Genomic DNA, 14,217 nt, shown 5'->3' on the forward strand with positions numbered 1-14,217 from the left:
GAGCGGCAGCGAGAACTGAGGCTGGCCGGAAAGCTGCTGACTGCGTGGGAAGTCAGGGGCTGATAGACGAGCTCTGGGTGAGAGGAGGTACCTGGGAAAGGGAGGTACCTGCTGCCTCTCGAACCCTGGGCAGTCCACCAAGAGGGCGTCCGGCCAAAGCTGGTGAGCAGGAAGAGATGTGAGGAGCGGGGTGGGGGGGGGGGGACTCACAGCTACCCTGAGAGGACGGCGCCCCCCCCCCCCCCGCAAACAGACGGGGTTTTTTTCTCTTGTTTTGTTTGTGCTGTCGCCTGTTAAATCGCAGCATGTGCTGGCAGAGCCAAGCGAGCCCGAGGACAAAGGAGGGGGTGATGTGAACCCAGCACACCAATCACAGGCCAGGGGAGTGCAGCTTAAAACATACAAAACTTTATTTCACATGCAAGGTAAACTTTACAGACCCATCCCTCCAATCAGCACATGCGCTGCACAAATTCACATTCTGTTGGTCCAATTTACTTGTGAACGCTAAGTCCCCTCCCCATAAAAAAATTCCATTCCAATGGTTGTGGATGAGCAGCCCAGGGCGGAGCCCAATACCTTCTGTTTCCTCTTCACTGAGTGGACGGGCCAGCTGTCAAGTAAGTGGGCCGGCCCTGATTTGAGGGGCACTGGCTAGGAGGTGGGACACAGGCCCCCAAAGAGCTTGCCGAGGTTGACCTCGGAGTAGCTGCTGTTGACCAGGGCCTGATCGGGCACCTGCTTCAGCTGCTTGTAGGTGGTCGCAGCATTCGACCATTTTTTCGCTTGATCTGTGGGGGGAGGGGAGAGGTAGATATGAGGGTCCATGAACTCTGGGGGGGGGGGTGGGGGTAAGAACCCCACAAATAAAGAAAGCCAAATCATCAGTTATAATGAGGTACAGATGTAAGCTTTTCTGAAGGGGGTGTCTTGTGTACAGCCAGGATGCAAAAGTTACAGATTACATAGGTGACTAGATGTCCATCTTGGGGGGGGGGGGGGGGGGGGGGTTGGGGTGGTGGTGACCAAAGGGGGGTCTAAACTTATGGGTTTTTGGGGGTGTGTTACCGTATAGCTGTGTAGGCATGCAGCACTTTGACAGTGGGCAGAACAGGGGCCTCTGGGGGGCGGGGGTTGATATTTACCTAGCCCTCAGAGGGTGTGTTGACTTTTCCCACCAGGTTACAGAAAGGGGGGATTATTTATATCGAACAGCTGTGCCTGACTGACAGTGTCGGACGGCCTCCTCCGAAAGAGAGCAAGTGAGAGCAGAGTTAACAGGGATACCCAGAAAGGCACAGAAGACAGAGGTACCGAATCATCCAGCCTGAGCACTGACTGTATCTCTGAGCAGCCCCGGCCTGACGGACGCATACAAGCTGCAGGGAGACACAGCACAGTACAGGATGCCAGACCTCCTCCAGGGGGGTGGGCGAAGGAGGGCATTCTCACAGGCAACACAGACCATTTAACATGCTTTAGAGAACTGATGAGGAAGCAGAGGAGGACAGGAGAGGAATCAAAGTGGAACCGGAACGGAACCGGAGAGGAAGCAGAGGAGGACTGGAGAGGAATCAAAGTGGAACCAGAACGGAACCGGAGAGGATGCAGGCCCTGTTTGAAGATGCCAGAGTCATGTGGTGGGGTTGGGGGGCGTTTTTCAGGCAATAAACTATGACAATTGTTACAATTAACACCGATAAATAGCAGCAATTCACTGGGTAATGCCCCACCTCCCCCCATGGTGCACATACAAACGCGGCGCCCCCTGCAGGAGGCTCTGTTCTCTCACACTTGGCTTGAAACTATCAGATGCTGTTGGCCAAATAAAGTCGTTACAGAGGGTCAGAGGTCACCGGCGGCGCAGGGCAGGGGGGCGAGGCAAGGATGGGAAGGCGGCTGGCACAAGTCCACTTAGCGGAGACTATTTACTTTGGGGGGATGGGGGGGTGCGACGAGTAAGGAAGAAAGGCGAGGGAAGACGAGGAATGATAGGCTGAAAGCAATCATGTCATCATTTCTGAAAGACGGAAAATAATTCCCTTTCTCTCCTGGCCGAGAGAAGAGAAGGTAAGAGGCAGCGAGTCTGTCAGGCAGCCAGTGACGCTGCAGCCCAGCGGGAAAAATAGGGCTGGGGGGGGCTGCCGAAGAGGGGCCGTGGCCCAGCAGCCCGCGGCTCGGCGAGGCAGGCGAGTGTATCAGCACCTTCCTGCTCTAACAAGGTGTAAATACAATAACAAGCATGTAATTAAGTGAACATGATGAAGTTAATGGAGATAATCTTTTCCATTTTGGTTTGCTTATGAATATTCTATTAGCTGTTATCAGGCAGCTGGAAGAGCTGTTAATTTAATCATCACTCTGTGCGCAGAAATGCTCTTTGTGCCAGTATAATTGCAGAGAATGAATAATTGATTTGACAATTGTACCGGCAGATTTCCACAGGCCCGGGGCTAAGGGGGTCCCCCCATGGGGGGTGGGGGGGCAGGGAGCCAGCCAGCAAATTGAGCATTATCAGGAAATGGATAAAGGACCATTTTTATTTTATCAATGCAGTGAAATTACATTACAGTGGTAGAGTAATCACACTGGTCATACTTAAACCAGGGGAATGGAGACGGACGAGAGAGAGAGAGACAGAGAGGAGAGGTGGGGAAATGAATTGCTCTTCACAATAAGAATAAAATCAGAGAGCAAAATGATTTGGAAGTCATTGATATTGGATATTTAAATTTTTTTCCCTGCCCAGAACGTTTTATTCCGGAAAATGTCCTACTGCTTTCACATTGAACTAGGCAGCCAGCAATCAGGCAGAGAGGGTGATGGGCCGCATGGCAATGAGGCAGCCCACGCTCCCTTTACAGCGGCCAGCAGGGGGCGCCGCTTCAGGAGGCCTGGGCGCACAGTGGCCTGGTCCCAGGTGGAGGTCGTCCCCAGAACACAGTGCTGCTGCACACAGACACACCCTCCACAGTGACAGGGTGGCTGGTTGACAGCAGCTCCCCACTGCACCTATGAGCGGCCATGGTGCTTGCTGTAAAACCCCATCGACACTTTAACCAATCATATGCGGGTAAAACTGACCACATAAGGGCATCTAGAAGTGATCCCACTGTTGACATGAAAGGGGAAAGGTGGGTACTGATCACACACAAAGCCAATCAGAGTCACCGGCCAGCACTAATCCCCCACACGGGCAATGAGACACAATGGCCACTACTAATCCCAACACACAGTAAGAGACATCAGACAGCACTAATTTTCATACACAGCCAATGAGAGACACTGGTAGGCCTGGACATTCAGAACCTGTAATCTTGCCCATATCGTTTATTTTTTTATATTCTGTTAATATTTGAAAAAAAATCCTAATACTTTCTCCAGTGTGGGTTCATGTACCGTCTCCTTAAGAACACATTACCACGTGTGATGTCACGTGGCCATGCCCCGTCCAGTCTGTGACACGGAAGCTTCATGAAGGAGCGCTCAATTACAGAGCCGACTGAGCAACTCCAGCAGCTTGTACCAAAGAAAAATGCAGCGTCGTTTGGACACATTGCAGCTTTAGTGAAAACGAAGCCAAGCAAAGAACACAGCTACCAAAGGTAGTTCCACCAATTGGTTTCAACACTAGCAATATTTTAAATACAGTGGAAACTGCTTATTGTGATCACAGTTATAGCGATCAGCTGCTTCTATTGATCAAAAAGCTTGGGACAGAATTATTCATGTACAAATACTGTTTAAATAATTCAATTATAAGTAGTCTGCTTACAGTGTTAATTTTGGGTGTTTTTATACATAACAGAAAAAAAATTAAATTAGGGTAATTCTATTTTTAACTTGCCTACTTTGCCTTGCAGTAACTCGTCTGCTTCTGGCTAGCAGCCTGAGACTAATGCCGCAGGCACAGAAAACATGACGGGAAAAAGAAAGTTATTTTCTTTCAATTATGAATACAGACTCAAGAAAGTTTATGATAAACTACCAAAAACGAAGAGAGATGCAGCAGCAAAACTACAATAAGCTGTGTTTTATGTACGGTACTATACTGTATTATAGCGTATTTGAACTATGCACAGTTCAGTAGGTAATTTAATTTGTACAGTACTGTAATTTGAAAAGTGTTTGAAACAGCTGTACTGTGTTTTGAAAGAGTCACAATTCAGTAAATATCGACACTGTCCATTCAATTACCTTATATGCGTGCAATAAATATACAGGCCACTGGCCAGCACTAATCCCCTCACACAGTCAATGAGGATCCCTGACAAACACTAATCCCCTCACACAGCCAATAAGGATCCCTGACAAGCACTAATCCCTTCACACAGCCAATGAGGCACCGGGCAACACTGATTCCCACACACAGCCATTGAGAGACACTGGTCAGCACTAATCCCCCACACAGCTAACAAGAGTCCCTGACAAGCACTAATACCCACATACAGGTAATGTGACACTGACCAGCACAAATCCCCTTCACATAGCCAATGAGAGAAATTGGCCAGCAGTAACCCCCCCACATGGCCAATGAGGAACACTGGCCAGCACTAATTCCCACACACAGCCAATGAGAGACACTGGCCGGTATCAATCCCACATCTTGCCAACGAGAGACACTGCCAAGCACTAATCCCCTACAAATGGCCAATGATGGACACCTGCCAGCACGAACCCCCACACACAGCTTGACCGTGCTCCAAGCAGAGTGGAGCTGAAGCAGCACTGTCCCCCAGGAGAATCTCCTTCCCTATGCTCTAATCAGCAGCCAGCTCCTCAGGGAAGTGCTGGCATGGGGCTGCCACCTAATACAGTAATGGGGGACACTAGGGTCAATGACAGGCAGGGCGCTGGGACGGGGACAGGGCTATACTTTACAACTGCGGGACCCACATCAGGGACCTCAGAAAGTCTGTTAATCCCACACGACAGGCATCGGTGGCACCGCGCTGTAGAGGATGCTGGACAGGGCTTGTGGGACAGGAGTCACAGATCAAAGGATTAAGGTCAATATCGGTGTGCAGGTGACTGTGCTACACATTCCGCACATTGGAAACGGAATGCAACAACTGTCCAGCCGCCGCTTGAGGCTCACTAAGAAAGCCAAGAGCAGATAATCACACGGGGCCTCGCTCTGCGACCATTTGCCGGTGCGAAGGGCTGAGTGGTCATCTGCTGATTACATGTTCTGATCAGCTGCCACCACCCCCACCCTCTTGAGAGACGGCTGAGCCCACATGTGCGTACATACATACATATATTCATGCACACATACAGAAATAAATAAGGATGTGTTCGGGGGGGATGTTTTTTAATCAAGTGACACCAATCAGAAGAGGCACGTGGTGCAGGCGAGCCTGGGAGATCCGCTCCATTTCCCCAGCCACTGAAGGGCCACCTCCCTCTCCGACGGCCTGATACTCTCCCTATCATTTCCCCCCGCCCCTGAAGGGCCACCGTCCTCTCCGACGGCCTGATACTCTCCCTATCATTTCCCCCAATCTACAAATTGTTTTCAATCAACACGCAGGTCCTGTCTGACTGTGGCGTGGGCCGCTTCTTCCTCCCCGCCCCCCCCGGCGCCAGCCGGCTCGCTCGCCACTGATTGGCCCCTGATTGAGTCTGTCGTTTAAATCAGGACGGCCGTCCTTGAGATACCCCGCCCCCACGCTGAAGCTGCCTGCTTTGCCGTTATTTGCAGTCGGGCGCAAGAACCGAGTGCTGTGCCGGCTGTTAATCAGCGGGTCCCCCGCCCCCGGGTTTAGTTACTCTCCACACTCCCGGCTGCAATCCAGCACCAGGCAGGCCGCAACTCACAGGATAGTAAATCGATTTCAGAAACATCAAGCCACGCACCACGAGCCAGTGTGCCCAATTGCAGCAGATCCAGAGAGGGCGGAGCCTCAACCGAAGAGATGGGGGGAGGGGTCTATTCACTACCAGTAGCCGCTGTATACTTCCTGTCAGGGTTAAGGTGCCAAGAGCAGAATCGAGATCAGCCAAGCTGCGCTTTGGGATTCCTTCCTGTTTCTCAGCCTCTACTTGGTTCGGTAACACCCACAATTCTGTTTCCCATTATGCAGTGGGAGAACCCCCTGCCACCCCGGCTACTGCTGCCTATAATTGCAGTTTTCCAAGCTGTGGTAGAGACAGGATCGGGGGTGGGGGGCAGGCTGCTCACATCTTATACACTCTGGTCAGCAGAGGAGTCTGTGCATGTGGGAGTGCGGGTCTGTGGGAGTGTACCTTACCCTTATCGAACTTGGCCTGCATTTTCTGGACGCCATGGTCCCAGTCAAAGATGAAGCTGTAGAAGCAGAGCTGAGTGTACAGGGCCTTCTCAGAGTACTGCGGACAGAAGAAAGGACAGAGTGAGACAGGACCTCCTCCGAGTACTGCGGACAGAAGAGGGGACAGAGTGAGACAGGACCTCCTCCGAGTACCGCGGACAGAAGAGGGTACAGAGAGACAGGACCTCCTCCGAGTACCGTGGACAGAAGGGACAGAGTGAGACAGGACCTCCTCCGAGTACCGCGGACAGAAGAGGGTACAGAGACAGGACCTCCTCCGAGTACTGTGGACAGAAGAGGGTACAGAGAGACAGGACCTCCTCCGCGTACCGTGGACAGAAGAGGGTACAGAGAGACAGGACCTCCTCCGAGTACCACGGACAGAAGAGGGTACAGAGAGACAGGACCTCCTCCGAGTATCGCGGACAGAAGAGGGTACAGAGAGACAGAACCTCCTCCGAGTACCGTGGACAGAAGGGACAGTGAGACAAGGATCTCCTCCGAGTACCGTGGACAGAAGGGACAGAGTGAGACAGGGCCTCCTCCGAGTACCACGGACAGAAGAGGGTACAGAGAGTGAGACAGGGCCTCCTCCGAGTACCGTGGACAGAAGGGACAGAGTGAGACAGGATCTCCTCCGAGTACCGTGGACAGAAGAGGGTAGAGAGTGAGACAGGGCCTCCCCCGAGTACCATGGACAGAAGAGGGTACAGAGAGTGAGACAGGGCCTCCTCCGAGTACCGCGGAAAGAAGAGGGTAGAGTGAGACAGGGCCTCCTCCGAGTACCGTGGACAGAAGAGGGTACAGAGAGTGAGACAGGGCCTCCTCCGAGTACCGTGGAAAGAAGAGGGTGGAGAGTGAGAAAGGACCTCCTCCGAGTACCGCGGACAGAAGAGGGTACAGAGAGTGAGACAGGGCCTCCTCCGAGTAACGCGGAAAGAAGAGGGTGGAGAGTGAGACAGGACCTCCTCCGAGTACCGCGGACAGAAGAGGGTAGAGAGTGAGAGAGGGCCTCCTCCGAGTACCGTGGACAGAAGAGGGTAGAGAGTGAGACAGGGCCTCCTCCGAGTACCGCGGACAGAAGAGGGTAGAGAGTGAGACAGGGCCTCCTCCGAGTACCGCGGAAAGAAGAGGGTGGAGAGTGAGACAGGACCTCCTCCGAGTACCGCGGACAGAAGAGGGTAGAGAGTGAGAGAGGGCCTCCTCCGAGTACCGTGGACAGAAGAGGGTAGAGAGTGAGACAGGGCCTCCTCCGAGTACCGTGGACAGAAGAGGGTACAGAGAATGACTGCCCTGCTAGAGACACCCGCAGCCAGAGAGACCATCCAAATTCAGGGAAGGGGACTGCAAATAACCTGTAACTCATCCCCCATTTCTTTCACTGTAATTTTTTTCTGTAACAGTCGCATAATGGGGGAAGGGAGTCAAACAGGTTGATTAATCAATCCAGGTCCCAAAAGCAAATGTAGCTCCCCCCCGCAGCAGCGATAGGAGACTGAGGAAGAGGTTTGTTTGGTTTGTAAATTCGGCGGTAATTGCCGGTGCCCGTCTCGGCGGCTGCCAGAGCAGTGGAGGTCGGGCGGGAGGGAGAGGCGAGCGCCTGTGAAATTACCTCCCCCGTAATAGTTTGTTTTGATAAGGCTTTGTGTAGGGAGCTGATGAACAGGCGCGCCTGTCAATTTGATTAGCCATTATACTTTTATGTTAATTGTCATTATTGGGACGCGGGCGCGGGTGTCGCCATAGAAGCCGGATAATGTGAGCGTGAATAGCCAATCTGGGGGAATTACGCGCCGATCTGGACTCTAATTGCCCCTGGGTACTTCCGCCAGGGTCTGGCAGCTGCTGACCCACGATGCACTGCTCTGATGGGTCAACATGGCTGCCTGTCAACCTCCCGATGCATCGCTATCCGCCACAGCACCCCCCCAACCCCCCCCCCCCCTACATCTCACCGCACCAACAGACTCTCCGTGGGGATATACTGACAAACACACACATGCTCCACAGAGGCCCTGACAGGTGTCATCGGGGGAGGGTGTGGCTCTGTTGCTGGCCGTTATTCAATTTAGTCCCCCCTCCCAAACACCGCACCCTGCCCGTCTTTGTTCCGGGATTGACATCCATTTCACTTTTCAAACACAAATTCGCAGCATTTTCGGCCTGAGCGAGTCCCGGCAAACCAGCTGTGAAATTGCCTCCTCCCTCCCCACATCCAAACCTGCAGCAAGACCCCTCCACCCCACCCCAGCTCCAAAACCCCAATACAGACACACTGACTTAGGTAGACTTCCCAGTGGCACCAAATTGCACCTTAAAAATACATTTTTGGAATACAGTTTATGCGTTTGCGGGGGGTGTGACCACAAAGGGTACAGACAAGCTAGTGAAAGGGGCTCTGGAATATTAGGGGAATGGATACGAGGCACTGACCCAACGGTCAGGGGGCAGAGGAGGGGAGCAGGTACGAGGCACTGACCCGACAGTCAGGAGGTAGGGGAGGGAGCGAGGATGAGGGACTGACCTGATGGTTGGGAGGCAGAGGAGGGGAGCGGGTACGAGGCACTGACCCGACAATCAGGAGGTAGGGGAGGGAGCGAGGATGAGGGACTGACCTGATGGTTGGGAGGCAGAGGAGGGGAGCGGGTACGAGGCACTGACCCGACAGTCAGGAGGTAGGGGAGGGAGCGAGGATGAGGGACTGACCTGATGGTTGGGAGGCAGAGGAGGGGAGCAGGTATGAGGCACTGACCTGACAGTCAGGAGGTAGGGGAGGGAGTGAGGATGAGGGACTGACCTGATGGTTGGGAGGCAGAGGAGGGGAGCGGGTACGAGGCACTGACCTGACAGTCAGAAGATAGGGGAGGGAGCGAGGATGAGGGACTGACCTGATGGTTGGGAGGCAGAGGAGGGGAGCGGGTACGAGGCACTAACCTGACAGTCAGGAGGTAGGGGAGGGCGTGAGGATGAGGGACTGACCTGATGGTAGGAAGGCAGGGGAGGGGAGCGGGTACGAGGCACTGACCCGACAGTCAGGAGGTAGGGGAGGGAGCGAGGATGAGGGACTGACCTGATGGTAGGGAGGCAGGGGAGGGGAGCGGGTACACAGACCCACAGAGGTATGAATCCACCCACATGTGTGTGCCTCAGAGAGCACGGTGTCTCTGACCCCAGGCCTGGCTGTTCTGAGGAGCGCCCCAGCCCCACACTGATCAGGGCGTCGGTTTTTGGTGCCATTGCGGGACACAAAGCCGCAGACAAAGGGTTACCCTCGCCTCGAGGTTCGTGATGCAGCTGCAGCCAGGAGCAGGAAGGGGGAAAAAAATAAAAACCCCAAACAGTTTTGAAGCTTAACAAAAAAACGCTCCAATTTGAGTTAATTTTAATGGGCTGAAATGAAAAGGGAAGTCTATCTGCATGCCGAGGTTGCATAATGAGTCAATATATGTAAATCTTTACAAGGCAAACACAGTGGGAAACAAAGGCGTTTAACTGAAGCACTCGCTGCTGTCCCCACGCCTTTGTGCACATAATTTCTCCCCATTGAAAGGTATAATTGCCTGCTATTTGAAGATATTCATGCTCAATTTTTGAAATTAATTTCAATTGGGGAAATGTAGAAATGTCACCTCCAGTGAAAGGGATTTGATTTCAATTATCCTTGCTCAAAGGACTGTGATTTCCAAATACACTTAAGCAAAATTATGACAAGAATTTTTGTTCCAGAAATTCAGTGTTTAAAGAGCGATTAGGCGATAAATGGTCGGGCTTTGAATCGGAGTGAATGCACTGGTCTCCATGTGAAAGGCACTCAATTATCCATGATTGCTGCGCGCTACAACGCGGCAAATAGAGATACCTGCTATTGCTGTAATTTGTGTGAAAATTAACATGCTGCAATTTCCACTAGAGGGAATAGAGGCGGCTCTAATGGGGGAGTGAATGTACATCAATAAAGCCAAGGAGAGAGAGAGAGAGGGAATGAGGGAGAGAGGGAGAGGGAGGGGGGAAGTGAGGCAGAAGGAGAGGGAGGCCGTGCATGACTAAGGGAGAGAGGCAGCCGGGAGAAGCAGAGAGAAAAAATAAAATATATATCATTGATTTAGCAAAAATATAGCAAATTGCACCTGTGTTCTAAGTGACCAGCCAATCAGGAAGCAGCACAGCCACAGTCGGATGCCCCTGGCAGCCAATGAGCCACCGCCACCGTGGCAACCGGGGGGCCTGAGGGAGTTAATGTTTTATTCAGCCGGGGAGCTTAAACTGCCACCCCAGTGGCCTGGCAGAGGGCACCTAAGTGTTTATGGTGACAGCAGAAATTGTCCTTTGGGGCTGCAGGCTGTCGCCATGACAGGCAGCAACAAGGGGACTGAAGTGACAGGGCGGAGGAGGAGGAGAGAGGCTGCAGGAGCACGGTGCGACAAGACTCCCCGGCGCCCCCTTCTGGAGAAAGATGGGTCGACACCCTGCGTTGGATCAAATGTACCAATCCACACCCCCCCCCCAAAACATCACACTCAACACCAAACACATAAACAAAGGCAGCCGTTTATTGTGTGGGGGGGGGGGGGGGGGGGGGCTCTGTAGCTGGCAGCGGTCTTAGCATTACAGCCGGAAGGGGCAATACCTCAGGTTTCAAGGTGGACCTCTCACAGGCAGGGCACATGGGGGCCCGAGCGGAAGAACTCAGTTGGTGCCCGGCGGGTCCGGTTCTGACAGGTCAGGTCCTCACACACGTGCCAGGCCTGTGGGGGGGGGTAGCAAAGAGGGGCTAAAATACCACAGACACTGACGTTCACTATTACTCATATTAGGAGATGTTCTTAATCCCGGTATTAGGACATTGGCACTGTGTTAACCGCAGCTTGGGGAAGGAGGATGCAGGGATGGAGGGAGAGAGAGAGAGAGAGAGGGAGAGGAGGGCCGAGAAACCCCAATCACACCCCCTGGGGCCCGGCGCTGGTGTCAGGCAGGTGCAGGCCTTTCCACAGACCCCCTGTCATTACTGCCCTATAGTGGGGCTGCTATAATGGGTGGGTAATGACAGGCCTCATACTGGAATCCCCCCCCCCCCACCCTCCGGGTCGGAACACAACACCTGCCTTGGACCAATCAGCGGGGGCTGGCTGAGCCGGACCACCCCGTTTCCACACCTCCACGCCTAATGATCCGGCAGAGCGGTACTCATCAATAGCATGCTTCGGCACCGTGTTCATCTTCATTTTTATGATATAGCGCCTTTCCCAGCATGGCCACCTCAACAGTCTGACATCAGCTGTGACCCCAGTACACTTCGGCAGGCCTTAGCGCTGACGGAACCGGTCCAAGGACCTTGAATGGCTGCCAGTTTCGAGTCCCCATTAAGCTGGTACTGTGTTGGCTGAGCCCTCTGCTTGCTCCTGCACCAGAGGGGTCCAAACAAGAAGCCATGATCCCAGCCACACATATCGACCCGACAGCACTGCTATGACAGTGCATTCATTGACAGGTCAGGAACAACAACCTCTCTCCACCAATCAGAGACAGGGGACACCTGGCCTGCCATTGTCATTGCAGCCAGAGCGTGGTGACAAGCAGTATAGACTGAGCACTGTCACCAAGGAATTCTGGGTAGTGCTACTGCACTCTGCCTACCAATCCAGAAATGCTTAAGAGCCACATTAGGACCCAGAGCAAGAGGCTGATTGATGATGATGTTGGGGACAGAGGGCCTGCCACACACACACACACACACACACACACACACACACACACACACACACACACACACACGCCTGCAAATGCAGGGCCAGGCAGGGCCTCTGAGGAGATCTGCCGGGCAGCACTAGCACGGTTAATGTGAGCCGCACGGGCTGCTTTAGTGACATTTCCCACATGACGAGCACTTAGGCACAGGAATGCCAGTCCCACCCCCTCAGCCCAGCTGTCCCTAACATAGGCCGAGTGTCGGCTCCTGCCAGCCTCTGCGCTGGCCAATTGGACGTGAATCGCCCTACAGGCCCCACCCCCTGGTTGAGCTGGGCTCAATGGGGCAGAAATGAGTCCACTTTGTACATCTTCGACTTAATCAAGACTTTCTATTCAGCTATTTGACCTTTTGTTCAAAACAGGATTATCACCTCCTCCCGCCACCCCCCCCCCCCACTCCCCCCCTCAGGCAGTTACCAAGGGCGACCCGCGCAGCAAACGTAATTGCAATAATTTGTTAAACACCATGGCAACCCGCGCTAGCACTAGGTAAATACAGGGGGCTCCGGAGAGCTGTTCGCTATTCGCCCGACGACCGTCGTCAGGGACGGAATGAGGGAAGAGAAAGGAGGAGAGGAAAGAAAGCAGCGCGCTGCTGATAATGCGCAAGGGGGAGGGGGGGCAGGTAATTCCTCACTTGATTAATGCCCCTCTACGCTTCAGTGGGATACTGCACAAACAAGGCAGACACCCCCGAAAGCCCCCCCCCTCCCTCCGAAACCTTGGCCTTTCTTCTGCAACTCAGAGAACAAACAGGCCCAGTTTGTCCTCTCCGTCAGCTGAAGGAAAATCCTTAATTACAGAATATTAGCCCTCTCCAGGATGGGGGGGGGCACCGTGGTCTCTGCCAGCAGCTGTTACACATCCTGCTGCAGAGTGCAGAGCCGCGCCCTGACTCGGGGCCCCCCCCCGGCTGCCTCAAAGCACCAGGGACACATCCGGAGTGGGACGGACAGACGGACATCCCTACAGCCATCTGGAAGGTGAGACGGGGCGGCTCCACGGTCGAGGAGAACGCAGTCCACCACCGCGCCGAGCACATCAAACGCATTTGCACCCCAGCAGGGGCTCAGCCACTCAGACGGAGGACGGAATTGCCTTGCAGGTCCCGGAATGAATGCTAATGCTGTGGTGAACGGACAGACGGCGCCCCCCACTGGAGCTCTGAGCCAGCCACACTGCCGAGGGGAAGCCTGACTAAGCCACACCCATCCAGCCGGAGCTCGATGTCTGGCTCCTCGACTCAGAGCGAGTCGCACAGAGATGGACTGCAGGTTGAACCAATGAGAGCATGGCCGCACAGACAGACAACTGGGACAGCCAATCAGATACTGCATACTCAGATGATGGTTTACAGCTGGAGATCAGAGTGTGTATGTGTGTGGGGGGGAGGGGGGGTAGTGATTCTCCTCCATAAACTCCTCTCCCTTTTTCCACAGCGAGGGACACAGATGAGGTCAATAAATCACACTGTGGTCCAACTCAAGGTCGTAAGCTGTTTCATATCATCTACAGGAGGAACTCCCAGCACCTTTCCTCCCTCACCCCTCTGCCTGCCGCAGCCTGGCCATGCCCCCCTGCTCCCTCTCACTGCCGACGGAGAGCAAGAACTCACAGTGTAGAACCTGCGTATGTGGCGCCGGATGTCAAGCTGCAGCTTGTTCTGGATCTGGACCGGGTGCATGATGGGCTGGCCCGGACACTCCACCTGACAGCAATTCAGGAAGCTGGGCTGCAGAGTCGGACCCTGGACAGGAAGTGACATAAGAGGATGTGTAGATGGGGCGGGGCCAAGGCCTAAAGGCCAACAGGAGTACGGAGACCCACTGGCCCACCGCCGGCTGTTCTATTACCCCCGAGGGCTAAACCTGGGGATGACAGCAAGCAGCACTGATGGGACGTGGGGCCCCCTGTCTGCCTCCCCCCTCAGCATGCTATACAACTACCCCCCCCCACCCCACCCACATTCCAGGTTCCCCCAATATCTGTGCCGAGGGGAGTGTGGGCGGGGTCAGGCTGGACCTCAAGGCCGATTGGGGGCCACATTCCACACCCCCCCCCCTTCACCCCCAGGAGATGAGCGAAGGCTTCCAGAGGCCCGAGAGAGAGAGGAGGTGGCCAGGCGCTGAGGAAATGAGAAAGAGATACACAGCAAGTGCTCAGCAGGGAGGCCCCC

At 54.0% G+C, this 14,217-nt stretch overlaps 1 protein-coding gene across 1 annotated transcript in view; it reads right to left on the bottom strand.

Annotated features, from left to right (window-relative positions):
• Nucleotides 1-386: 386 nt before the first annotated feature.
• pola1 (polymerase (DNA directed), alpha 1) overlaps nucleotides 387-14,217 on the bottom strand; it is a 29,737-nt gene continuing 15,906 nt past the window's right edge. Inside the window, 5 exon segments of the mRNA XM_049010126.1 lie at nucleotides 387-791; nucleotides 6,255-6,351; nucleotides 10,921-10,962; nucleotides 10,964-11,038; nucleotides 13,657-13,788. Coding sequence (XP_048866083.1) covers nucleotides 655-791; nucleotides 6,255-6,351; nucleotides 10,921-10,962; nucleotides 10,964-11,038; nucleotides 13,657-13,788 — 483 coding nt within the window. The 3' untranslated portion in view covers nucleotides 387-654.

The sequence above is a fragment of the Brienomyrus brachyistius genome, chromosome 4 (assembly GCF_023856365.1).
Source record: "Brienomyrus brachyistius isolate T26 chromosome 4, BBRACH_0.4, whole genome shotgun sequence".
NCBI classification, from domain to species: Eukaryota; Metazoa; Chordata; class Actinopteri; order Osteoglossiformes; family Mormyridae; genus Brienomyrus; species Brienomyrus brachyistius.